Raw genomic sequence first — 25,278 nt, 5'->3', positions numbered from 1 at the left:
TTGTTGTCCTAAATGTTGAAGAAATTCATTTTTGGCATAACTATTTAGACAGGTGTTCAATTTATCAATCTGTAGGCATCACAATATTTACTATGCACTTCATCTAAAGCAATCGAACGGATACCTTTATTCATACTTCATGCATATCAGTGGCATTTCATATTAGAGTTTTCTATTATTCCAAGAAGCATTTCTTACTGGGAGGCTAATTCATTTGTTATAAGAAAATGACTGCACTTAAGATGCTCATGGGTATATGGCTGATGTTTGCATTTGCATACTTACTGTTCTTACCTCTGTTAGATCATGCAGGTCTCCAGAAAGCCTTCACTTAAGTAATTTATGGAGGTAAGTGGTTCAACCAATTGACCTGTTTGTTTTTATAGCAGTTCCTGGATAAACCAGAGGATGTGTTGCAAAAGCATCAAGCCAGCATCAACGAGCTGAAAAGAGCGCTGAGAGAGCCCAACAGCAAACTGGTCCACAGAGAGAAACGTCTCTCTGGAGCTTCATCCGGTAGCACTCCGGAGAAAAAATCTGTGAGTAAATAGAACCTACAAGGGATTGTATTGTGGGGTGACTTTTCAAAAAGCAAGAGGCTAAAAAAATAGTATTATTTTGGTCCGATACTGCTTTAAGATTCCTGATGAGGATTATTCAGATTTATGTCAGAACCAGTCTCGGATTTAATGCCAAATGCTTGATTCGTTATTCATGCTCTCTTTTTTATGTGACTAATCTCTCTTTAAGTGGATGCTGTTGAACCATTTCATGTCATGCCTCTGGTCAAGTGCTAGCAGCAATTTTGAACTTTAATAGAATCTGGCTGGAGTGGTTTATTTGAACACAGCATGAATGCATTTTCTTTAATTAGTGCTATAAAGACAATGATATTGCTTGATAATAAAAGCAAATGGCATTTTAAGTACTTATGTACATAAATGTCTCCCTTTGGTTTAACTTCAAAACATCCATCCAACATTTTACATATAGTTTGATAACATTCATTTTACCTCCTCAGATCAAAAATTGTTGCCTTGTATTATCTTGCGTCATAACTTTTTGTCTGATTCATATTGCAAAGACATGCGCAATACAAGTTACAGTAGAGGGAGTGTTGGCACTGACAGGCCATTGAAACTGTTCACTCTATTGATATATAGGCCTCAGAGGAGTCCCTATTGATTGAGAAGCAAGATGGTTGTCAAAGAGACCTGCCCCTCAGTAAAAAAGACGAAAAGAGCAGGAGTCCTAGAGTAGCTTCATTAGCCACTGGATTCAACAGAGAGACAGAAGACATAATGAGAGAAAACACCATCAACACACACAGTGAAACGAGAGAAAAACAAATTGTAGTAAAAAGGACCTCAAAAGAAACCATCCTGTCACCAGAGAAGCCCCTGAGAAATCGTGCTAAAAGCCCTGCTTTAAGGTACAACCCTTTCCAGGGCGCTGGTTCATTGGAGGAGAAAGCATATGATAATGGGCACCCGCAGGATAGATCTTTGTCAGAGAATGTCATTCATACAAATGGATGCGATGAATATGCAACTGAGAGACTCTGGGGCGATAAAAAGCACACAGGGGTAACCAATAGAGAAGACGAGACCACAAATCAAGACTTAGCAAGGTATGTAGAGAGAAGTTTTGGAGAGGCTTCTCCCAATGCAGCCATAGACAAATATATGAGAGATCGATATAATGAAAGCAGATGGGAGAGACAATCCTGTGAAAAAGAATCAGAGAACACCAGAGCCACCTTCCAGAAGCAAACATCTAAACCAGATCCTAAAGGTAAAGGCTCAACAATCCAGAGACACGATTCTACTGCAAGTGATACATCACAGTCTGAGGTGAAACGAATCGTTCCGCTGAAGCCTGAGAGGTCAAAGAAGTTGAAAGGCAACAAAGGAGCCAAGCTGCAAGGACAACCAAGGGAGAAGAGCCTTTCAGGATCATTTGATGAAAGTGAAGGGACCAAGTTTAAGGAAGAGCAAGTTGGGTTCGAAAACGCCCTGGATGGCTTGCTGCAGCCCAGAAATTCTGCAGCTTTAGAAAGCACTGGAACTTTTTTCAAGCAAGACTGGACGAGTAATTGTCACAATTGGGAAGTCAGAGAATATAGCCGACAGTCTGTCCAAGACAGGCCCCAATTAAGAGATCTCAAGAACAGTGCAGACCACAGACTTAGCATCGAACAAGATCAGTTTCTTTTTGAAGATCCATTGTTTATGTTTGACTTTCCCACCAATTCAGCATTTCCAGCCTTTGACCAGATTTCCCCTTTATACCCAACCGTAAAATCCCAGAAGGCAAGAGATACACGTACCAAACCAATCACCAAAAGTGATTCTGGCAACAGTCTTCACAAGAGCTCCACCATGGAATCTTCCAAGAGGAAACCAGTGGTAACAACTGCTTGATAATCTGCTTGTCACTCACAGGAACTAAAGCATCGCATGAAACGGCACATCCATGTCTATAGTTTTGCATAATGCACATGCCGGTAAAACATAAGAAACCTGTTTCTGAGGAGAGATGAGTAGAATAGTCCGAATTTTTGTCTAATCTTACTATTGGCTGATAGAAGTATGAGGTACTATAACAGCTGTCTGATTGGATGAGAATGTGCCACTTTCTTTTCCTCTCCTTCCTCTGCACAGCTCAACATCTGCTTGCACATTCTCAGGATTTTCCACATAATCTCCATTGCTTAAGCTTCAGGCTTCCGTTCCACTAACTTTCCACCTGATGTGCGGTCTTTCCTTCCAACATTCTTTCTCTGGTTCCCTCTTACCAGGCATGTAGGGGAATGGTTGTTGCAAGGAATCTAAGGCCTGTGCACCATACTGTTATGCTAAAGTGCCATTTTTGCAAACAAAAGGGCTTCTGCAAGACTTTCAAAAATGGCCATGGTACTGTTCATGAGAAGGGCTCTGAAAGTTGATTTAACAAGGAATGGTTTTAGCTGTTGTTTAGAAGATACCCAGCTTCATTCTTAGTTCTTTAACTTGGATGGAAAAAAATGCTTAATTTATTTTGCAACAAACTGCAGGGAACCTTGAGGGGTTTTTCCTTTTTCTATGCAAAAGCCCACTGAACTGCAGTTTCCATAGACAACTGTTGTTGTCAAAGCAGATACTACCTTATTTCACTCAACATTGAAAGTGAAAGAAATTAAATCAAGACAAAAAAGTGCTGAAGAAACATTGTTTTGCAGTAGAAAGACTTTGGAATAGAAGAGCCTGAGGAATAACCTTGCAAAGCCGATCTTTGGGTAACATGATGTCTAATATAGATATAATGTTCTGATTGATCAAAAGGCTCTTTAGTGCCACTTAGTGCAAAATTGCACCCAGATGTCATAATATATTTTAACTTTCAATTGTTGTGGTGCAATGTGCTATACGCTGTAGTTCACACTGTTAAGACTTCTCATTTGTATCTGTGTCAGTCAGTGTATCCGATCAGTTATATAAATGTCTGGTTGTTGGTTCAGGGCCTAGTTCTAGTCTGGGCTCCTTCCCTGTTATCTCAAATTTCAGTGCACTAACTTTGCATTGCTCTTCCTATTATTTCATCTCACATTCCAGGAGCCCCTTCCCACTCCAGCAATTCATGCGGAGCCCCAGGAGGAAGCCCAGGTGCCTCATTTTTCCACTCATCCACTGCTACCTCCTTGCTAAAAATCTTTGGCTTTCACATTTTTGTATACATAAGCACTACAGTTTGTCTTTTGCTTTCATCACCACAGCATGATTGCATGATCCAAAACATCCTACACAACAGTCCTACACGGAAATATCATTTAATGCATCCACCACATGCATTGATTCATTGGCACTATTTAGCAAGTCCTAGGCTTGCCACACTTAGCATGAATTTAACATGAAGTCATTAAAATCACTATAAAATGTCCTACAGAGGAATAATATATGAAATACAAATACAGATGTGCAGTATTCTACCCTAGGGTGAGAATTTTCTGTCAGCATATTACTGTCTCAGTTTTTCCTCAGAGACATGTAACACTTCTCACATTTCAGTTAGTCTTTTGAGTTGAACTAACTCCTGCATCCCTACTAGACTCGTTAACCATCAGTCACCACAATGTTGTCTCATTCTTGTCATGTGAAGAAGATGTAACATCCATTATATTGCCTTGTTTTACCTGTCAGTCAACAATTGCTCTTGTAGCACAGCTGGTTCCTTGCACCAAGATCTCTTTTTGTGCTTCATCAGAGAGAGCCCTGGGAGAGACGCTTGGGATCAGTATCAGAAGATGACCCTGACCCAGACACTCTGTACCTGAAGGAGACTCACCTGGGCATTGAGCGCAAATGCTCGAGTATCACCGTTAGCTCAACGTCCAGCCTGGAGGCTGAGGTGGACTTCACTGTGCTCATGGACTTTCAAACGGGTATTGAGGAATTTTCTAGAGGTATGACTGAGCTGGGGGAGAAAGACTTCTCACCTGAGTTTGGCCTCTCTGACCGTCCCACCCATCCAGCCTTTATACTGGGAGCAGATCCTATCTACCTTCCCGAGGAGAGACATGTAGAAGTTCAGAGGCCTGTAGAGAAACCAAAGCCCGTTGTAGAACAGAAGCCACCGGAGGAACGTAAACAGGAGGTAGACAAGCATCCTTTCTCTTTTAGCAAAGCTGCTGGCTCACCCAATCACTGGTCAGAGTAAATGTGTAAATGTGCTGATGAATGCAATCACGTCCCATTTTTTTCTCACATTCTACAGGGCATCAAAGCAAAGCATGAAATTACATTGGAATTTGAGTTCTTGATTGATGCTAATTCCATTCCATTTGATGCTGCCCTCCATAGTTCAGTCAGTCAGTTCAGGTTCGGTTTCTTTGATTTCAGAATTGTGTTATATTTTTCATTGCTTCTTATTCTTTTCTTTTGAACCATGACTCACCATATGTTGCTTAATTCATTTGATTGGCACTGTGTTTCTTAAATCTCCTGATCACTCCCAGGTTTTGACTTGATCTGTTTCATTTCTTTCCCAAGCCTTTTGTACCTAAGAAAGCTCCACGGTCAGTGAAAGCTGCCCAAGCCATGAAGAAAGACTCTACAGAACAAGCGAATGCCCAGTCGAGAAGGGAGAGCTCTGAATCGCCCCCAATCCATCCCCTAAGCAGAGAGAGCAGTGAAATCATTGCCTCCCAAGCCTTAAGGAAGACCGAGGTCAAGATCGAGACGCAGCCCAATGGCTCTGAAGTCACCACGACCATTATGGAGATTGCAGACCCGGTAAAGACCTTTTAGCTCATCATACATTTACTGGAGAAATTTCACTGTATGATAGGTTAGAGGAACATGCTGTGAAGACTGTGATTATGTCAATTATCATCAATTACATAAGTAAGTGTAAATACTTTCTCTTATTTCTTACCTGCACTGTGGTGGAATGCATCTGGATTGTAACTTCTCTGTTTGCTCTCATAGGACCACGGTATCAGTGGTATGCGAGAGGCTGCATACTCTATGACAGAGAGAGTCTCTCCTGTAAGCATGTCCATTCTTTCAATTGGTGAATTTAAGTTTCCAAACCCTCTTGTGTCTCTGCTTCTGCACTGTCCTTCTGTCTGTTTCTTTTATTTCCAACTTTAGTTCCAGAGTTTGCTTCAGATGACCTGCGTTATTTGTGATGTATGAAAGTACCTACTTTATTATAGTTTTCATGCTTTGACAAGTGTTTATTTCATTATATTCTTGTACAGGTGAGTTTGGGATCATTAGGTAGAGATGGTTCTCCTCTAATGGTTACTGAGAACGTAACGTCAGCCACTACAACACATGTAACTAAGGTATCTGAAATAAGCTGTTAGTCTCTTGTTTAGAATAGGTCTTCTTGGAGGATTGAAAATATATGTATTTTTGTTTTGTAGACGGTTAAAGGAGGCTACTCAGAGACAAGAATTGAAAAGAGGATTATCATTACTGGTGATGATGATGTGGATCAAGATCAGGTAGGTGTAGAAGGAACGAGGGCTGGGTATTTTTTCAATGCATTTTAGTGAGATATACATCTATGATTAGATCAACTCTTGAAGGGTTAGTTCACTCATAGATTTTATCATCATTTACTTACACTCAGATCATTCCAAACATTTGCGAATAAAAGCTTTATTGATGTGACACTAGGCTATTTTACAATAAACACGTCATAATCAGTCCAAAACAGGCCAAATAAATCTTGTCTAAACAGTCTTGAATCTATGACATTTAATATTCACAGATGCTAACAGAATAAACTTAGCCTACCTTACAATCAGCGGCTGAATCCGTTGCTCTTAGAAATGAACAGCTTTTCATGAGGTAAATTATTCCAGGATTATTCCTCAATGCGTCTCAAAGCAATGTAGCTGAAGTATAGCACTACACTTGATGTGTTTATTTGAGTTGATGTGTGGGCGTCGTCTCTGGATCATCAGTATTTGAATCTCTAAAGAATGCGTGCTCCGTTGGCGTGGATTAGCGGATAATGAGACACCCGCAAACGACTGACATCTCTCTGTTTTCAAACAGATTATATAAACACAAAACATGCATTTTCGATTTGATTTACATTATATATAAAACCTGACATTTCAACGTTTCTTTAGAAATATGTCTCATGTTTGTGAGACAAGTATTCACTAAGATAGAATTCCTTTTCTGAAGGACATCTGAATGAACGTCTTTGACAGAGAGGCTGCAGATCACGCATCATATTGGTTTTCTTTATTTTGCAATAAGCGCAACAATTATTTTTTTTGTGACTGTATACAAAAAAAAGAAACTTAACAGATTATAATGATGTATAACACTTGCCTGAATGATAAAAAATGATAGAGTTATTTGAGTCTCTTTGGCACTGATAAGAAAAAAAGCGAGTTGATCGCGCCGGCGCACCGGCGGACTCAAAGGGGTTAAACCACTGGAGTCACATGGACGACTTTACGATGCTCTTTGACCTTTTTGGAGCAGGAAAGTTTTGATTACCTTTCAATGGATGGACAGAATTCTCTTTTAGGTTTTATTAAAATATTTTAATTTGTGTTCTGAAGTTGAAAGGAAGTCTTATGGGTTTGAAATACGGTTGTCACGGTGAGGACATTTTCACACCAATATATACAGTAAACTTGCAACAAAAACGGTATTACCAATTCCACTTTCACCATAGATTTACATTGGAAAACAGTGGGGCGCTGTAGAGCTGAGGAGGGCTAAGACACCCTCTGCCCTGTTTAGTATCATAATATGTCTGTCGAAGCCATACGCTGAATTTTTATTCATCCTGCTCACTTTATGACTTAAAATAGTTAAGAAAATACGAAAAAATATTTGTTGCAGAATGCTTAACACATTTACAAATGTATTATTGATTCAGTTTATATAGAGGTCTATGTTTTGGATGAATATTTTGGTGCCCCACCTGCCCTTACAGATGAGCTGTGGCTGGTGTATAGGCCTTATTCACAGCAGCACATCTTCGATTTTTTTTTTTTTTTACGGGAATGAAAGCGAGGCTGTGAGGGATAGACATACATCTCTTCAGTGGGTTGTACTGTTATTTAATGTGTTTTGGATTGTCCTGCTGACAAAACATGGCAAAAATATCTTTCCAAGAAATTTTTGTAGAAAAAAAACTCCATACAATATGAGCTGTCTTCACTTATAAGTGATCTTGGAGCTTTATACAGCTTTTATATTTTTGTCATTGAAAATATATACCTATATATATATATAGGTATATATAATATACCTGTCATGGCGCTGCTCTGAATAAGGTCTGTGTTTTGAACCATAGACTAGTAAAAGTCAAAAACCATAAAAACCATAGAAAAGTAAAGCCGCCAATGTCCCAATATGGCGCTGACATCTAGCGCTGATTACGCAGACTCGGAACCCAATCTCCTCCCGAAAAAACAGTCTGTTGGTGTCTCAGTAACTACTTCGCTCAGAGAAGCTGTCAATCTCAGCTGTCAATCATGACGTCAAACCCCCTGTTTTTATAGCATTAAATAACTAACTAAAAAACTGATTTAAAAACGAACACGTGCATTTACATCAGCATGATAAAAACTACCTAAAATGACAGAAGCCATCTTTGTAAAAAAAAATTATTTGAAGTGTAATTTGATTATTTAGTTTGTCTCACGTCCCATTCGATTACATGGAGAGGGTGGGGTTTATGAACTATACTGGGACCAGCCACCTGAGAGCGATCGAAAGGTTTTGGCTTCAATTTTCAGGACTTGCGCGGCATATTTGTTTTGAACGCGTGCTCGCTAGCGCGTAGCGGCGGTATTGACCACACATTTTACAAGATAAGATATTTGTTAATGGTCTGGGCTCAGGATCTGTTGCGCACAAAATCCTCTGCCATCGCCTTGTCTGTCATCTCTCCTTACCCACGTCATGTGATTAGTGAAATCTGACTGCGACTGTATGGAGCAAACGCTTAAAGTTTATAATTTCAGCGTCAGCGGGGACTGTGTTGCAGTGGATAAGTAATGTAATCAGTGTATGGCCAACCACAGAGTAACACTGGTAACACCAACATACACAGCAAGCCTAGTAAACGTCATGATGTACCCCTTTTCCACCAAGGCAGTGCTGGTGCTGGTTCGGAGGCAGAGCCTAGTTTCAAATCGGTTCTTTGTCTTTCCACACCCAAAACACCAGCTCCGAACCAGGAAAAGTGGTTCTTAAGTAGCACCAAAACATTGCTGGTCTACAAGTAAGAACCACTTGCGTCAGGGGTTGGGGGCGGAGTTACCATGAGCAACAAGACGAACACTAACTTGTGACTGGCATTTTTGAAATAGCAGCTAATGGAGCTAATAGCAGCTCAATTGTAATCTCCGTCTATACAAATCACGATGAGCTGCACGAATGCGTTGGATTCGCTGTGTTTTGATGGTGATGTAGGATCGTAAAGCCATGTGCATCAATAGTAACGCAATGTTCGCCATTGTTGATGGAAGGCTTGTTCGAGATGCAGCGGTGCTGCAGACCGATCGCCATATGACATCAAAGAGAGCATGCGACTCCTTGTGCTTTTGAATTGCTCATGCGGTATTTTGATATCATGCACGGATCGGTCTGCACACCGCCGATGCATCTCGAACAAGCCTGGTGTGTTTCAGTGTTTGTGTTTCCCGCTGCCTCGCTAGCGTTGCTGAGAAAGATGAGACGTATACAATGACGTAAGACCTTGCTCTGTGGTTGCTCTCTAGCCTGTGGAAAGGCAAACCGGTTCTTAGAAGGCTCGTCAGTCGAACCAACTCTGAACTGGCATTAGCACTGGCTCTGAACTAGCACCCGGTTCATTCTGGTGGAAAAGGGGTAATAGTGAGTAACTATGTGGTGTAACCATGAAATGAAAATGGGCAATTCTTATTTTATTATGCAGTATGACACCGTGTCCTAACTACAATCGACGCGATCTCACGACACACGATAATAGGTATCTTTTCCATGTTAATTAGAGTTTTTGTCCTAACCAGCCACAATGGCGACACGCGATAAATCTATTTTAGAAACGGTTTCTATTTCTGCGGCGTCGCAGCTGGAACAACAACACAAAACATAATCTCAGGTAGTGTTTATGTGCTTTTTTTAATGTTAAAAGCGTGTAATGTGACTTTGAATATCATTTAGTGCTCCCAGCTTTGTAACTTAGTCGTACTAAAAGCAACAATGGATAATTCACCTCAGATCTTGAAATTAAACAAATGGAAACAAGAACGTTCAAAACTGTGAACAAACAAGTATATTCTATGACAAAGATTTTTTTAGTTTTATGACAAACTCTGTATGTATTTTAGTAATGTTTAAATTGTGTAATATTTTCGAATTTGATTATGTAGGCTACTTATCCATTTCCTTGCGAGTGCTGTCAAGATTAATCTCCGGTGCCGTGCACTTACCGCGAGAGCCCGCCCACACGCTGTTCTGATTGGCTGTGGATTTTGGACTGATTTGTCGCATCTTGTAGTCGCGTCACGTCTGGTGTTGCTTGCCGCTGGAATCTTATCAAGTCGCGTGTAGTTAGGACACGGTGTTACAGTTTTTATTATAAATAATTTATTAGGACATTGTTACTTATTTAATGTGCCCTCATAATCTTTAATCAGAAACATTATGCGACATCTCTTTTCTGATGACATGCACCGGCAATAATCCCTCTCCTCAAGCAATCTGTCAATCACATGAGACCGCAGCAATTAGCAAACAACAATCCATTCCTGATGGACAAAATCAGCATCCTCATAAATGTGTTCTCGTTCGAGAAGCCGTTTCACTCTGATATACTTCACAATAGGAAAGAAAAGACAATCGCAATTTCTGTTTCATGCCGACTTTAAAGTGAAAATGAATTAGTCAGAAAGCATATTACTATTACATTGGCTGCTTGTTTCCTCTTCTTTTCATTTAACTTGAAAAATAACTGACTTTTTCTCAAGGCGCTCGCCATGGCAATAAAAGAAGCCAGGCAACAGCACCCTGACATGTTGGTAACCAAGGCTGTAGTTGTCAGGGAAACAGAATCTTCCACTCAAGATCCACATGAGGAATTGAAGGTATTTGTCACCGCTAGCCCCTGCATGCACAATTAATCCATCGATTTCGAAAGTGCATATTATGTTTTCACTTCAATGTTTATCTGTCATATTGAGCCTGCTTGTGTATAGCAGTTTGACAAGGGTGTAATGACATGTCAAAACCATTTCAGTCAGCGCCTCATGTTAACTCTAGGTGGACGGCGCTGACAAACACACTCTTTTATTTTACTGCAAACCGTGCAGTCATCAAAAATCTGTCTCAAGCCTCGTTTCTTAAAACAGCAATTACTTATTGCCATTGAAGTAGATCTTCTTTCCACCGAGCTGTACAGTACAGTATGATTCGGGATGGTAAACCCTGATCCGGCTTGCGTCCCATACTCGATAGGCATGGTGTAGCGATCGACATCATTCTCGCGCGAAGAAGAAAGCAGCACAGTAAACAACAATGGACGACATACATCAGATTTTCAGATTTTCTTGCTTCTCGGCATGTGGCTGTTTGTCAAGAAGAAGATGCTTTGTTTGAGGCAAGGCAAGCAAGGAAAAACGCGCAAGTGACGATTTTCTGTCAACCAATCAACGTTCTGCAGTGAATCTAGCTTCACCCTTTAGTACCGGACTACTGTGCTTGGTACCCCAACGGAAGGGTCCCAAAAAAGTGCGGTACAGTTCGGGATTTTGGTACCATTTGCAACTTCTGACAATCGGAAATTAAATAATTGCGCACTGTACTGCTCGGTGGAAACGAGCCATAAATGTACTCTAATAAATGGTTGTATTACATGATCTCTTTACTTGTTTTCCTCCATTAGTCCTGATCTCCTCAGTTCTCAGGACTTCAACGAGAAGCAACTGTTCCTCAATGACTGCCAGTGGGTCGCCAACATCTACAGACCTCTTATGCTAAAGCTTCTTGCTTCCACTTACATAAATAACACTAACATTTACACACGCACACAAAAAAAACATGCTGCCTCCCAGACGTCAGAACCGATTCCTTCTCATGTAATTTCTATTTTGTGTCTACATTCGCTGTGGTAATATGGACATGCTCAATCAAGAGGCGCACGGCCTTCTTGGCTGACGACCGTTTGGGAAGGACAGACTCAGCATCACATCGATCAGACGATTTACCCGCCATTGTAGTCTCTTGCTTTTTCTTCACGAATGTGAAAACTAACCAAGCGTACTATCGACAGCCCGATGCTAACATCAAGCATGAGGCACGGGGCTTTTTGATGAACCTTGCTGAAGATTTAGCTTAGTGGAGTGCCAGTAGTGTCTATTGAGTAGTTTTTCTAGGGCTCATTGAGATATAACACTTTTTTGCAAACACTGAACTGTAGGGAAAAGCCTAGATAGCGTACATACAGTATGTCGTGCTTCTCTGATCAACAAACATTATGTTGCTATTCTGAACCTCATCTGCATGTGGCAAAGCAGGGTTTAAAATGTTTTCATATACATCCAACTAACTAAAACCTCTGGTTCAGTGTCCTATACAAACCAGAGAGGAAATGACTGTATTAATGTATGATTGCCAAACCTTTTGAGTGTCCTCTGAAAAGTATTTATTTCCATATTAGACAAAATATGAAGATAGTGGACTTACACATATCCCATCCTCGGAAATGTTTTGTTAAGTACTGCTGTATTTGCTTTACAGTTGTCGAGAACGTTGAGCCCTTAAATATGCTATAGATATCACGAACAGAGAAAAATGAAACGTGCCGATATTCAGTACAGACATTTTCAAGTTACCAAAAGTAATCAAACTTTAGATTTTAGATTGACAATATGCCCAAGTATGACGGTTTTGAAATGCATGATACAAACAATAACATGTTTGCTTGTTGAATGCTCTATTTCATCTCCTACAAGTATCGTGAAACTGTGAAAAAAAAGATTTGAAGTCCAAAGAAGCCAAACCTAATTTGAGTACATGCTGACACAATTACATAATTATTTAATGTGTTATGTGCATGTGCATTTAGACTTTGAGCATTTGAAGAAAAATCAGTTTATTAAGATTGCAGAAAACAATTTAGTATTATTTTCTGACGAAACTCCCTTACTGCTCTATATGTTTATGTGATTTTATTTTTGAAACTGTTCCTTCCCACACAATGCTGTGCCAATGAACTAATGATTTTTAAACACTGTCGAACTGATTCTGATTTGTTAGATATGAGACCTTTTTATGTGTAAATGTCATGAGCCTGTGGTTTTCAGTGAAGCGTGACCCTTGAGCCATGATTCCCTTTACAAGCGTTTCCTCTGTGAAAGCAGTAGAAATCCTGGACAGGACGTGTATGTGTTCTAGTATTGAATGAATGAATGAGCTTTGAATTGTGTGTATTGCCAAATGAAAAACATAGCATACTTTATATTAGGATGAAAGAAGGCCAGGATAGAGTCTTAATAACCTTTGCTAACATGGTCAAGGCTTGTTGTTGTGTAACTAATGCATTCGTTCAGGACTCTGCACTATGTGAAAATGATAACACTTCACACAACCTGCAGATATCAGAAGGGAAATTTGTATACGTCATACTTCCAACTTGTACAGTTACTGATTTTCGAGGACATGAGAGCTGTTCTCGAATATGAAGAAAAGAAGTGCCATGCAAAGGTTGATAGTTGGATTCCAAATCAACCACAGCTTTCTTTCGCCAGCCCACCTGCTAAGTCAGTTTTGTCTCTTTGTTTATGCTGTACATGTTGCAATGAAGATTTGAACTTTGAGGAAAACGAGTTAAGCTTAGAAAACAACTTCAAGCATTGATTCCCCTGAGATTCCACCTGCAGGCACTTCTGTTTACACGGCTATCCTCTCTACTTTCTACTGCTTGGTTTTGTGTGTTTGCTGTACAGTGTTCGAAATAAATAAGAACCATCCATGTGGTCAAGTTTGCTATTTTGTGCATCTGAGCTCAATAAAAAAGCAAATACACTGTGAATTCTGTATTATCCTAGAACGGGTTGGGTACAAATATTTCCCATTTTGTTCAAGAAATGTTGCATTACCTCTATTGCACTGCCCTCTTGTGGTCTACTGAAGAACACACTCCAAACCGGCGGGAATATTACTCCAACCACACAACACAACAACACTGATTTTAGGTATAAGGGAGCGTATAATTATTCCCAGAAAAACAAGCTGTTGATATGGTTGTCTCCAAATCATTAATTTATTGTTTAAAAAAAAAATATATATATATATATATCAACTGCATCATGATATTGACCCGGTAAAACTTGGCGAAAGTGTACCTAAGGAACAGGTAGGCTAAACGAAAATGTTCCCCGAAACAAAAGTTTCCTGCTTAAAATTGGACAATACGACTTTTCACATTTTTTTTTTTAAGTTTGTTGCCTCAAGGCAACATGGACAAATTGAAACATTATTTAAAAAAAAGTTATTTATTGAAAAAATTATTTCTTTAACCAGACACCTAAACAAACACATTTCCAGTTTTTTAATGTAGCCAATTACACATTTCATATTTAATCAAAAGTAACATTTCAAATTCAGCTGTTGCTCTCAGGCAACATTGTACCATCGTGCAACACGTGTATTACCAAACCATCATATATCCATCTTCATCCTCATTTCCATCTTCGATCTCACTCCCAATCTCTCCTTGCCGGATTATCACTATGACCATCATCTTCCTCATCACAGTACGACATCTCATCCACACCCTCATCAACTGGCAGTTGTTTTATACTTTTTATAGCCTAAGTGCTAAAGAAAATGTGCAGATCATAATATGTGCAGTTATAGTATGTGAATTACTATTCTTATAAGTGGATTACAAAATCATGCAAAAATGCTAATATATTTAGATAATTCTAGCTCCTTACAAATATACTATATTTGTATCCAACCGGTGTCTGGTCTGGCCTTATGCGATTCCATTATGGTACAATGTTGCCTTGAGGCAACAGTTTTTTTGTTATTTACTCTAAAACATTTGATGATATATAATGTAACGTTCTTGAAAATACTTCTTTACTTACCAGTGAAGGTGACCCCCTGTGGGTCATGTGACCAATTTTTGTGCACTTTCATTGATTAGTATTTGAGTAGTTCTTCCCTGAGACCAATAAATTGGTGTTTCATTTTATTAGAAATAAACTAAATAGACATGTTGCCTGGAGGCAACACCGCACCATAGAGGGTTAAGGTTAATTTGCTTTTTCCGCTTTGGTTGAGAGCGCACACAGATGCATGACTCAAAGGTTTTCAAAGGTAGGCCTAAATGTTTTATTTTACAATAAATTGGACCTTTTTAAACTTACATAACACACCAACATTAAGCTAAAGGTTCCCGACAGTTAAGCTGGAAGAAAGCAAACAAATTAAGCATACTTTTAAGCTAACTTTTCTGTCCTCACTTGTTAGGAGTTCAATAATTGGTGGTTTTAGGAATATATATATTCAGGATAAAATACAATGCAAAGGTGCACCCATCCTGCCTGACCAATAATTGTCTTAGATTTTGTTACAAACACCGAAAGCAAACATTTTTCATAAAGCGAAATAACAGGGGCACGTGAGTATTAAATTGGACATGTGATCTTAACCTGCTCCATGTCAAATTAACCCACTTTATTTATATGAGTTTTTGCATAGACAAGGTTGGTATAGTCTAGTATCAGTCGAACACGTTTAAGTGTTATAACTTTACTTAAGTATTATTTAGTCAAAATAATTTTCTGACAGCATGCCATAAATCTTTTTTTTAAATTCCCCCGCCACTCATGAATTTGCATCCCTGAAGGTATTAGATTTGCAACTGTAGAAATGATGAGGACTTACAAATATATTAAGAACATTACTCGTGTTCCTTCATTTATTAAAAGCAGACAGTCCATTCAAATACTGTATTCCAAGCCACTACAGAGCCAGTTCATGCTAAACAGCTTGAAAATGGAAAGTAAGCATTATGTCCTAGGTATTTCAATGATCAAAGCTGTTACCTATAGAAAGCCCCTCGGCGAAAAATGAAAAGCTGGTCTTTTACAATCAAAATATTATCCGTTATACATCATCATAATGGTATTGTAAATGAACAAAATAAACAAGAAATCAAGACAACTATTTAAGGCTGTTCTGGTCCTGAGGATATTTTACATACTGTTTCTCATTAAAGAGGCACACACACTAGCAAAACGAAGATCTCGAGACAGCCAGTGAGCTCTTTTACTGTATAGGTAAGGCCAGCAGCATTAGCTTCCTCTTTCAAACAGACAGGGGGCATGTCAACACTGGGGCACTGTAAACTCTGTCTGATTTGAGGACAGCAGATTTAATGGGTTGATGTTTAATGGGGGATTCTCTTCAAACGAGTTCATTAGTCCCGAGGTTCCTATGAAAAAGGCATTTGTGTGGTTCTCCACTGCCAACCGTTTAATGGATGAATATGGATTCATCTTGACCAAACAGATGTCCTTGTAAGTGAAATGTATGTCATTTTATGCCCTTGATTACACAGTTCCTGGTTGGAAACCACATGGTCTGTCGATACATTTATCCATAAACAATGAGACTCGCTTTGGTGTCAGTGAACGAAACCAGGTTAGCAAACTTCCTCTTTTAAAAAAGCGAGAGGAAAACTTTCCATCTGAAGAGTCTCGTTTGTAAAACATACTGGAAAAAGACAAGTGGATCCACTTGTAGATGTGTGCACTGATCTCTCTCCGCTGTAGAGTTCAGTTCATCTGTCATAAGAAAGTCCTGACCGTACAGTAGAGTACTGTTATGAGTAGTGGTAGTGCTTTCCTCTCTGGGGCAAATCCAATCGCATGTGCAACTGCAAAAAAAATAAATTAATACAAAAAATGATATAGCTATATACACTCGCTGTTTGGATTTTTACAGAGTGCTTGACTCTTGCTTGTCATGCTTGCTTGTGTTTGACTTCACAACATGTATTTCCTTCAAGAGGTGCATCAATTTTTGGTCCAGATCTTGCAATGACAATGCAAGAGTCCAGCACTCTGTCAAGTCTCCTCCAGCTCATCCCAAAGACTTTCAATGAATTTAAGGTCTGGATTCAGAGGTGCCAATTCATGTGTGAAAATGATCCTTCATGCTCCCTCCCAACCATTCTTTCACAATCTGAGCCTGATGAATCTTGACATTGTCATCCTGGAATTATGGCCATGATGTGTCTTCCTGCATGGTTGTTTAAGAAATGAAAAGCTACACACTCCATCAGTTAGGGTTAGAAGAACTGCTGCCACACATATAACATGTTAGAAACTAGTGTTGTCAAAAGTACCGATTCGGTACTGAAATTTTAACACCTCTAACTGGCCATTGTGCTCACACGCTCATCAGATATGTCTGTGATTGGCTACCATGACCAGCGCTTCAAAAACATGTTATAAATATACATCAATGACGCTTTTCACAGAGCGCTTACACAGATACACACGGGAGCGTTTGAATACAGGCGCCTATCAGCCTACCCGTCCGCTGGTCGACGCCTTGTGCTTTCAGACGCTCTCGCTTTCAAAACACTTTCAAACACTTCCGTGTGTTTTCAAACGCTCCCGTGCGTTGATCATTGTAGCCAATCACAGATACACCCGATGACCGCGTGAGCACAATGGCCAGTCAGAGGTGCTTATGATTCCAGCTCAACAGCGCTCAAAGCGTCACATTTTAAAAATATCAGTACCGCATTGTTGGTCGGAACTTTTGACAACACTATTAGAAACATTATAATAATCAATGTAATAATGATCCAATCATTGACTCTTAAGCATTTGTGACCCGTGCTGGCAAAAGGAGTTGGAATGCACATTGGATAATTTCGAGCTACAGGCAAAACATGCCCTTGTCTAGTGATCCCAATGTTCAATTAAACATCTAAAAGTATCTTTATTTGTATATTTTTTGTACGATAATATATAAAATATCTGTCATGGCCAGTATTCACGTTAACTGTTGTGGAAAAATATCTGATGTGTAACATTATATGAGATCCATGCGGTACGGTAGGTCTTAATATATAGGCTGTGTTTGGGGGTTCTGATAAGGGTGTTACTGTAGTTATTCTGTTCCTCTTTCAATTCAGTTTATGGGATTTTTCACTTGATATACACTCACCTAAAGGATTATTAGGAACACCATACTAATACTGTGTTTGACCCCCTTTCGCCTTCAGAACTGCCTTAATTCTACGAGGCATTGATTCAACAAGGTGCTGAAAGCATTCTTTAGAAATGTTGGCCCATATTGATAGGATAGCATCTTGCATCTTGATGGAGATTTGTGGGATGCACATCCAGGGCACGAAGCTCCCGTTCCACCACATCCCAAAGATGCTCTATTGGGTTGAGATCTGGTGACTGTGGGGGCCATTTTAGTACAGTGAACTCATTGTCATGTTCAAGAAACCAATTTGAAATGATTTGAGCTTTGTGACATGGTGCATTATCCTGCTGGAAGTAGCCATCAGAGGATGGGTTCATGGTGGTCATAAAGGGATGGACATGGTCAGAAACAATGCTCAGGTAGGCCGTGGCATTTAAACGATGCCCAATTGGCACTAAGGGGCCTAAAGTGTGCCAAGAAAACATCCCCCACACCATTACACCACCACCACCAGCCTGCACAGTGGTAACAAGGCATGATGGATCCATGTTCTCATTTTGTTTACGCCAAATTCTGACTCTACCATCTGAATGTCTCAACAGAAATCAAGACTCATCAGACCAGGCAACATTTTTCCAGTCTTCAACTGTCCAATTCTGGTGAGCTTGTGCAAATTGTAGCCTCTTTTTCCTATTTGTAGTGGAGATGAGTGGTACCCGGTGGGGTCTTCTGCTGTTGTAGCCCATCCGCCTCAAGGTTGTGCGTGTTGTGGCTTCACAAATGCTTTGCTTCATACCTCGGTTGTAACGAGTGGTTATTTCAGTCAAAGTTGCTCTTCTATCAGCTTGAATCAGTCGGCCCATTCTCCTCTGACCTCTAGCATCAACAAGGCATTTTCGCCCACAGGACTGCCGCATCCTGGATGTTTTTCCCTTTTCACCCCATTCTTTGTAAACCCTAGAAATGGTTATGCGTGAAAATCCCGGTAGCTGAGCAGATTGTGAAAAACTCAGACCGGCCCGTCTGGCACCAACAACCATGCCACGCTCAAAATTGCTTAAATCACATTTCTTTCCCATTCTGACATTCAGTTTGGAGTTCAGGAGATTGTCTTGACCAGGACCACACCCCTAAATGCATTGAAGCAACTGCCATGTGATTGGTTGATTAGATAATTGCATTAATGAGAAATTCAACAGGTGTTCCTAATAATCCTTTAGGTGAGTGTATATATATATATATACAGTATAACAACAAACCACAAGTACAGCATACTGAAGAATACAACTTAAGTTCAGACCTGCTATCTTGGGGATGGTAATCTGTTTGCTGCTGCTCCCCTCCCCACCTTCGCTGACTGGTTGAATCTGGATGATGTAATCCTCATCCACAGGCAGTGAGAGCTCAAGAGATGTGCTGTTAGTCTCCACCACGCTGGGCCGACGCTGTCTGCTTTGCTTGTACATGACCTTCAAAACAAACACAGATGCTTTAAACTCAGTTCATATGTAAGGAATTAACAGACCGTTGACTTCATGATGTGCGTTATTATATTATGGAGCTGTAATCTGTCAACCAATCAGAATCAAGCATCCAACAATGTTGTGATATAAATACCTTGTAGCCCATAACTTCAGACTCATTCTCCAGAGCCTTCACATGATCCCACTTGAGGATGAGCTTGGAGTCTGTTGTATTCCACATGACTTTCACTGGAGACTGGCTCGGCGCTGGAGAAAAGACATTCAAAGAACTGAACGTCACATTTCAGAGCACTATTCTGTTAAATGCTTGTGTATGATTTTTTTTTGCTTACAACATTAAAGGGATAGTTTAAAATCTAAATTCTGTTATCATTTACTCACCCTCATGTTCCAAAACCATTGTTCAAAACACAAAGGAAGATATTTCAAAAATATTTTTTAAAGTAATCCATTTGAAATACTGCTTTTATTGAAATGCGAGCATTGATTAGCGCACAAATATGGCAAATGGAAAACTCAACCCTGCTTGCTTGACCTGCAAGAACAAACATCATTGGTTCAAGAAACTATGTTTGAGCAGTTTTGGGCAAGTTACTGAAAATTAGTTACAGTTACTAGTTACTTCTTTTAAAAGTAATTGAATTACTTTACCAATTACTGTATATCAAAAGTAATTAGTTACTAGGGAAAGTAACTATTAAGTTACTTTTATGTCTGCTTTTTAAATGTAAATATAAACAGTACTGAACAGTCAAACACAATAAACATAATTTTCCTTTCAACATTTCAGGCGAAACTGGACAAGTGTAAATGCATCTGGTTGTTTAAACCACATATGTAATTTTTACTCCTGGCAAAATGTTGTGTTACAATCGAGCATGTTATAGGCTATATATGACATGTTGTAGCCAGATATGACGGCGCTACTGCAACACGCATCGTCGCAAATGGGTAGCAAGCCAACACGCAAACTGCCGCAAGTGAAGTGTGTCTCAGATGCTCAAAAACACAATCATCTTCATTAAAACTAATGAGACTAAATGATCTCACCAGTGATAAGCTGCCGGACACGGGCCGGACTAGAGCCTAGATTTGAGCTTTTCTGCAAGCGTTTATTTTTCACTAAAGAGAGTAACGCGAGTAACAAAATCATTTACATTTCAGTAATTGTAATTGCGTTAGCCTACTTTGTAAAAAATAAAAAAATTGTTACATGCACGTTACCGCTAAAAGTAGTGGAATTACAGTAACGTGTTACTTTGTAGCGCATTACACCCAACACTGTGTTTGAGTATCTGTTTACCAACCACTATATTCATATGGATTAATTTAACGATGAACATTTTGAAGTATGAAAGTTTTAGGGGAATGGACTTTCAATGGAGGGACATAAATCTCTCAAGTATTCATTAAGATATCTCCATTTGTTTTAAAAGAAAGTCTTATGGTTTTAAAATGACATGAGGGTGGGTAAATGATGACAGAATTTTCATTTTTGAGTAAACTTTCCCTTTAACTTTCATTACTAGTGATAAAATGGAAACGATGCCTAAAATATGCACTGTAAAACGGGCAGCTGTGGTTTCCAGCAAAAATTCTGTAAAAAATATGGTAAAAATGTAGACATTTACATACTGCTGAATTTAGCAAGGCCACACTGCTACTAAAATCTGTTTTGTACTTTTAACATATACTGATATCCACCATAATAACATTGGTGGTAAAGAGAAAACCACACGATGAAACACAAGTAGCTTTTCCATGAGCTGAGGTAAATACTAGAATATAGAAGGTGCACACAGTGTCATTTACACATACAAAACACCATCATGGTAACACTCATCCCATTAAAATAATGCAATAAACATTAATTTAACGACATAAGATAGAACATAAAGCCATAATGTACATAGCTGATTAAAAAAATAAGAAACATATTAATATTAAAAACCATCAAATGTGAAGCATCACTTTTTTTTTTCAAAGAATGGTACATAAAATTACTCTAAATGTAAGGTTAGATCTATTTACAGACAGTAAGGGAACTTACTGTTAACAAATTAACAGACTTTTACAAAAAATATATATTTGTAAATGTGTTTATAGACAATAACCCAATGGCCAGGGGCCATGTCACACTTACGGGGTCTCTTAGTGGTGACATTGACCACAGCACTATCCGGTCCAACACCAGCACTGTTATAGGCTTTGAGTTTGATGTGGTATGTACTGCTGGGGTCCATTCCACGAATGACAGCAGACGTCCTGTTTCCCACAGTCCTCATCACACTAGCTGTGTCCGGTCTGTCCTTTGTACTCCAGTACCTCAGCTGAAATTCACAGTCGACAAGCTGTCATGATCAGCATCACAGAGTGTCATCCATGTCATCCAGCTGTGGTGCTCATGGGCAATGTGGGTTTAAGTCGCACATGTAATGTATTCCAGTTGGCCTATTAATATTCTATTTCTAATAATGTCAAATCTTACTCCCCTAATCCAAAGTTCTTGCCTATTTTCCCCCAAATATGACTTCATCTTTATAGCATTGTTTATAGGTAGTTACTGTATTAAGAAATACTGTCAGAATTGAGTTCTAGACTAACACAATGATGTACAACAAACCCAGTCAGATTCATTAGTCTTCTTTAGTTGTGTCGTCCTCACCTCATAGCCCATTATGCGTGTCCTGCTGGTGCTCCATGGTAAGGGCTTCCAGCTGACCTCCACTTCTGAGGCTGACAGGCTCTTGGCACGGACACGACTGGGGGCGCGACTCGGCTCTATGGTCAGAATAATCATTACTGTAATGCAATTTTAGGCTCATTATTAGAGCAATGATGCACTAGCAAATGTTCAGCACGTTCAATTCTCCCTAACCAAACACAAAACAACACTGCAGCTATAGTACATACTGTCTTCAGAGTCTGAGCATTTCATATACACGTTTATACTTAATGGTCATTTCTAGTCCACTAGCACGGTCTTCCACTGTACAAACAAACGAACGTCATTGATTGATCCAATGTTGCTTATGTTGGACCAATAGTGTTTCGGAGGACCACAGAGTCATTTTTGAGGGATTGAACTTGCAAATGGCTTATTTATACACTACTGTACCAAATGTTTGAAATTATTAAGAATTTTTTATTGTCTCGTGATTTTTTAGTCTCTTATGCTCAACAAGGCTGCATTTATATGGTAAAAATACAGTAAAATATTAATATTGCATATTATTTGAATATATTTTAAAATGTAAAAAGTTCAACGAGTACATGGTCCTTCAGAAATCATTCTAATTTGCTGATTTGATGCTAAAAAACCCTTTTATTATTTTAAATGTTGAATCCATTTTTGCTGGAATTCGTTACACTTTTTCTTTAAAGGATTTTTAATAAATAGAAAGTTCAAAAGAACAGCATTTATTTGAAATATATATTTTTTGTAATATTATAAATGTCTTTGCTGTCACTTTTGATCAATTTAATGCGTCCTTGCTGAATCAAAGTATTATTTATTTACCTTTTTTTAATGGTAGTTTATCATGAGTTTCTACAAAAATACGAAGTAGCAAAAACTATTGATAATAATAATAAATGTTTCTTTAGCAGCAAAGAACTTTAGCATTTTCATCATTACTACAGTCTTCATGTGACACTGAAGACTGTAGTAATGATGAAAGTGTAGGAATAAATTACATTTTAAAATGTATTCAAATAGAAAACTTGTAAAAACATTTTACAATATTCTTGTTTACTGTATATGTCAAAATTTTTCAGAGACTTCTTTTAAACACATAAAAAAATGTCATTCCAAACTTTTGACAAAAAAAGCTCTGTAGCATTGAAAAAAATATACACTCCATCTTCAATTAATGAGTTTATACCATGAATAGAGGTTGGTACGTTGGTTTTACCCTCTTCTGCTGAGTAGATAGTGGTCACAGGTCCAAAAGGACCTTCCCCTTTGTTGTTGTAAACTCCCACTTTCACATGAAATGGAGAGAATGGAGGGATGCTCTCGTTTTTGAAGATGTATCGAGATGCATCAGGAGACGTCACTGCTGCCTGCATCCAGCTTTGACCACCAAGAGGGCGAAAAGCAACCACGTAGCCGAACCCTGGACCGCATTGCAGCTCTTCTGGGACTGGCTGGAAAGCCCCACATGGACCCACAGACAAAAACACAACAAGAAAAAGGGTCAGAGAAAGAGCAAGTGAAAGATAGATGGATCATTATATCACAGCAGTGTTATACAAGAGGCTTCGTCTCGGTATAAACGCAGACAATGGAAAATCCCTTTCACGGTTCTTGAACATATTTTTCGCTTTTCACATTTTGAAACATAATTGCTAAAATCCATAAACATTTTGTCTGCCTCACTGAAGAGTGTCTGCAAGTGCTGTTTAAATTACAGACCAACCAAGCTGACAGCATGATGGGTCTGTTTTTGACACAGGCCAGTGGACGGTCCACCATTCACAGCTTTTGTGCACTTAAATGTGCAAGCAAGCGCTTGTTTTGTTACCTCCCAAGTGATGACAAGCTCAGAGCGGCTGCCACCTCCTCCGCTGACTCTGGCTGGGGTCGTCCTTGGCACTGTAAGAAAAAAATAAATACTTTTTAAGCCAGTTGTACAAGATGAGAAACACCAGAATTGCAGACAGGGCATTTTCCCCCCTTCCATCTGTTTAGCATGATGCCACAGAGACAGTTCTCTGGCTTCTACTTGGTCCTTTTTTTCTCCTTGGTTCTGAGTAAAAGGTTTTAATATATATAGTTGGAAGAGTATGTCAGTCTTATCAAATGTTGTACTATTATACCAAACCTCAAAAAAGACCTGATATTCTCGTAGCAAAGTTCTTTTTCGTTCTTCGCTTCGAGGTAAAAAGAAGTTTGAAATATCTTTGCAGTGGTAGGCTATACTGTTACTGGAGTAAACAAGTAACTACGTATATACTTACACGTGTCCTTGGTCCTGATTTTTTGTGAGGGTTTGCTGGGTTCCCCGGTGCCTATGGAATTAGTTGCCAGCACTCTGAACTCATATTCAACCCATGAACTCAACTCAACCACACGGGCTGCCAGCTGTTGCCCTCCCAGAGACTCTGGCACTGAGAAAAGACGAGGTAATATTAAGATATTTCAGGAAATCTGAAACTAAATAATCATTTGGAGACTGAGGGAGCGAGTGTGTAATTACAAATAGAGGCTATTTAAATATTAGATACATGACATACTGTGTCCTCTTTTCAATAAAATGTGATTTTAGTTTACTATAAATGTCAGTATATTCGGCAGTACTCTTTAACCATATTTTAAAGACTATAAGATTTTAAAATATACTGTATATATACTAGTAATATATAAAGATGTACTTAAATCCTACTTAAGTGAGTCAAAAAGCACTCTAAATTTCAATCAACACAATTACATTTAAATAATGCATTTTTGTTCAATTGCAATTAACATGCAATTAATTGTCACGAAACATTCAGTTCACACTTCTTAAAAAAAGATATGCTAAAGTGCACTTCTTCAATCACACAGTGTAAAAATAATGCTGTGACAGTCTCTGCAAGATAGAACGCACAGAAGAAATTACTCACAGATCATTATGCATAAACTGCATTTTAATCCAAACTAACAATTCCCGCACACCTGTTTTGGCTGCCTGCCATCCGAGAGAGAAGGGGCTTCGGATCTGAATGTTGTATGCAAAGACAGGGCTGCGGTTATCAGGGCCTGGACTCCAGGACACAAAGGATGTTGTCTCTGTCACCTCATCAACTTTGATGTCCAGAGGTGGGTCAGGGGGACCTGTAAGGAAATGATTTAGAAACTTCAAAAATGTAACATTTAAATTAACTCTTTGATTCAATTTACTTATTGTGTACACACGTTTTTACATTATACTTAAATTTTAAAAATACCTGCATGTAGTACAGCTGAAGAGGTAATTACATCTCTTATTACACTGTTGACCCTTCCTTTACCCCTTAACCCACCCTTAAAACCAGTGTTGGGAGTAATACACGGGCTATGTAATCAGATTACTTTTTTCAAGTAACTAGTAAAGTAACACTTTTAAATTTACAAAATATCTGAG

The 25,278-nt window shown here is 39.0% G+C and overlaps 2 protein-coding genes across 2 annotated transcripts in view; one reads left to right on the top strand and one right to left on the bottom strand.

The window, feature by feature from the left end:
* Positions 1-13,480, top strand: part of LOC307117489 (band 4.1-like protein 1) — a gene marked incomplete at its 5' end in the record, with an annotated part of 39,348 nt that extends 25,868 nt beyond the window's left edge. The window contains 9 exons of the mRNA XM_079802344.1: positions 387-539; positions 1,164-2,408; positions 4,243-4,632; positions 5,028-5,270; positions 5,466-5,525; positions 5,741-5,827; positions 5,909-5,989; positions 10,475-10,591; positions 11,389-13,480. Of these exons, the coding sequence (XP_079658470.1) occupies positions 387-539; positions 1,164-2,408; positions 4,243-4,632; positions 5,028-5,270; positions 5,466-5,525; positions 5,741-5,827; positions 5,909-5,989; positions 10,475-10,591; positions 11,389-11,394 (2,382 nt within the window). The 3' untranslated portion in view covers positions 11,395-13,480. The remainder of the gene's footprint in view (positions 1-386; positions 540-1,163; positions 2,409-4,242; positions 4,633-5,027; positions 5,271-5,465; positions 5,526-5,740; positions 5,828-5,908; positions 5,990-10,474; positions 10,592-11,388) is intronic.
* A 1,925-nt stretch (positions 13,481-15,405) lies between these two features.
* cntn3a.1 (contactin 3a, tandem duplicate 1) overlaps positions 15,406-25,278 on the bottom strand; it is a 139,687-nt gene continuing 129,814 nt past the window's right edge. Inside the window, exons 15-23 of the mRNA XM_079802329.1 lie at positions 24,831-24,989; positions 24,134-24,283; positions 23,698-23,768; positions 23,086-23,320; positions 21,837-21,952; positions 21,315-21,501; positions 19,305-19,417; positions 18,988-19,156; positions 15,406-16,395 (exon numbers count right to left, since the gene is read on the bottom strand). Coding sequence (XP_079658455.1) covers positions 16,307-16,395; positions 18,988-19,156; positions 19,305-19,417; positions 21,315-21,501; positions 21,837-21,952; positions 23,086-23,320; positions 23,698-23,768; positions 24,134-24,283; positions 24,831-24,989 — 1,289 coding nt within the window. The 3' untranslated portion in view covers positions 15,406-16,306. The remainder of the gene's footprint in view (positions 16,396-18,987; positions 19,157-19,304; positions 19,418-21,314; positions 21,502-21,836; positions 21,953-23,085; positions 23,321-23,697; positions 23,769-24,133; positions 24,284-24,830; positions 24,990-25,278) is intronic.

This window comes from Gobio gobio, assembly GCF_949357685.1.
Source record: "Gobio gobio genome assembly, chromosome: 21".
Taxonomy (NCBI): domain Eukaryota; kingdom Metazoa; phylum Chordata; class Actinopteri; order Cypriniformes; family Gobionidae; genus Gobio; species Gobio gobio.
This window is presented reverse-complemented; position numbering and strand designations above follow the sequence as displayed.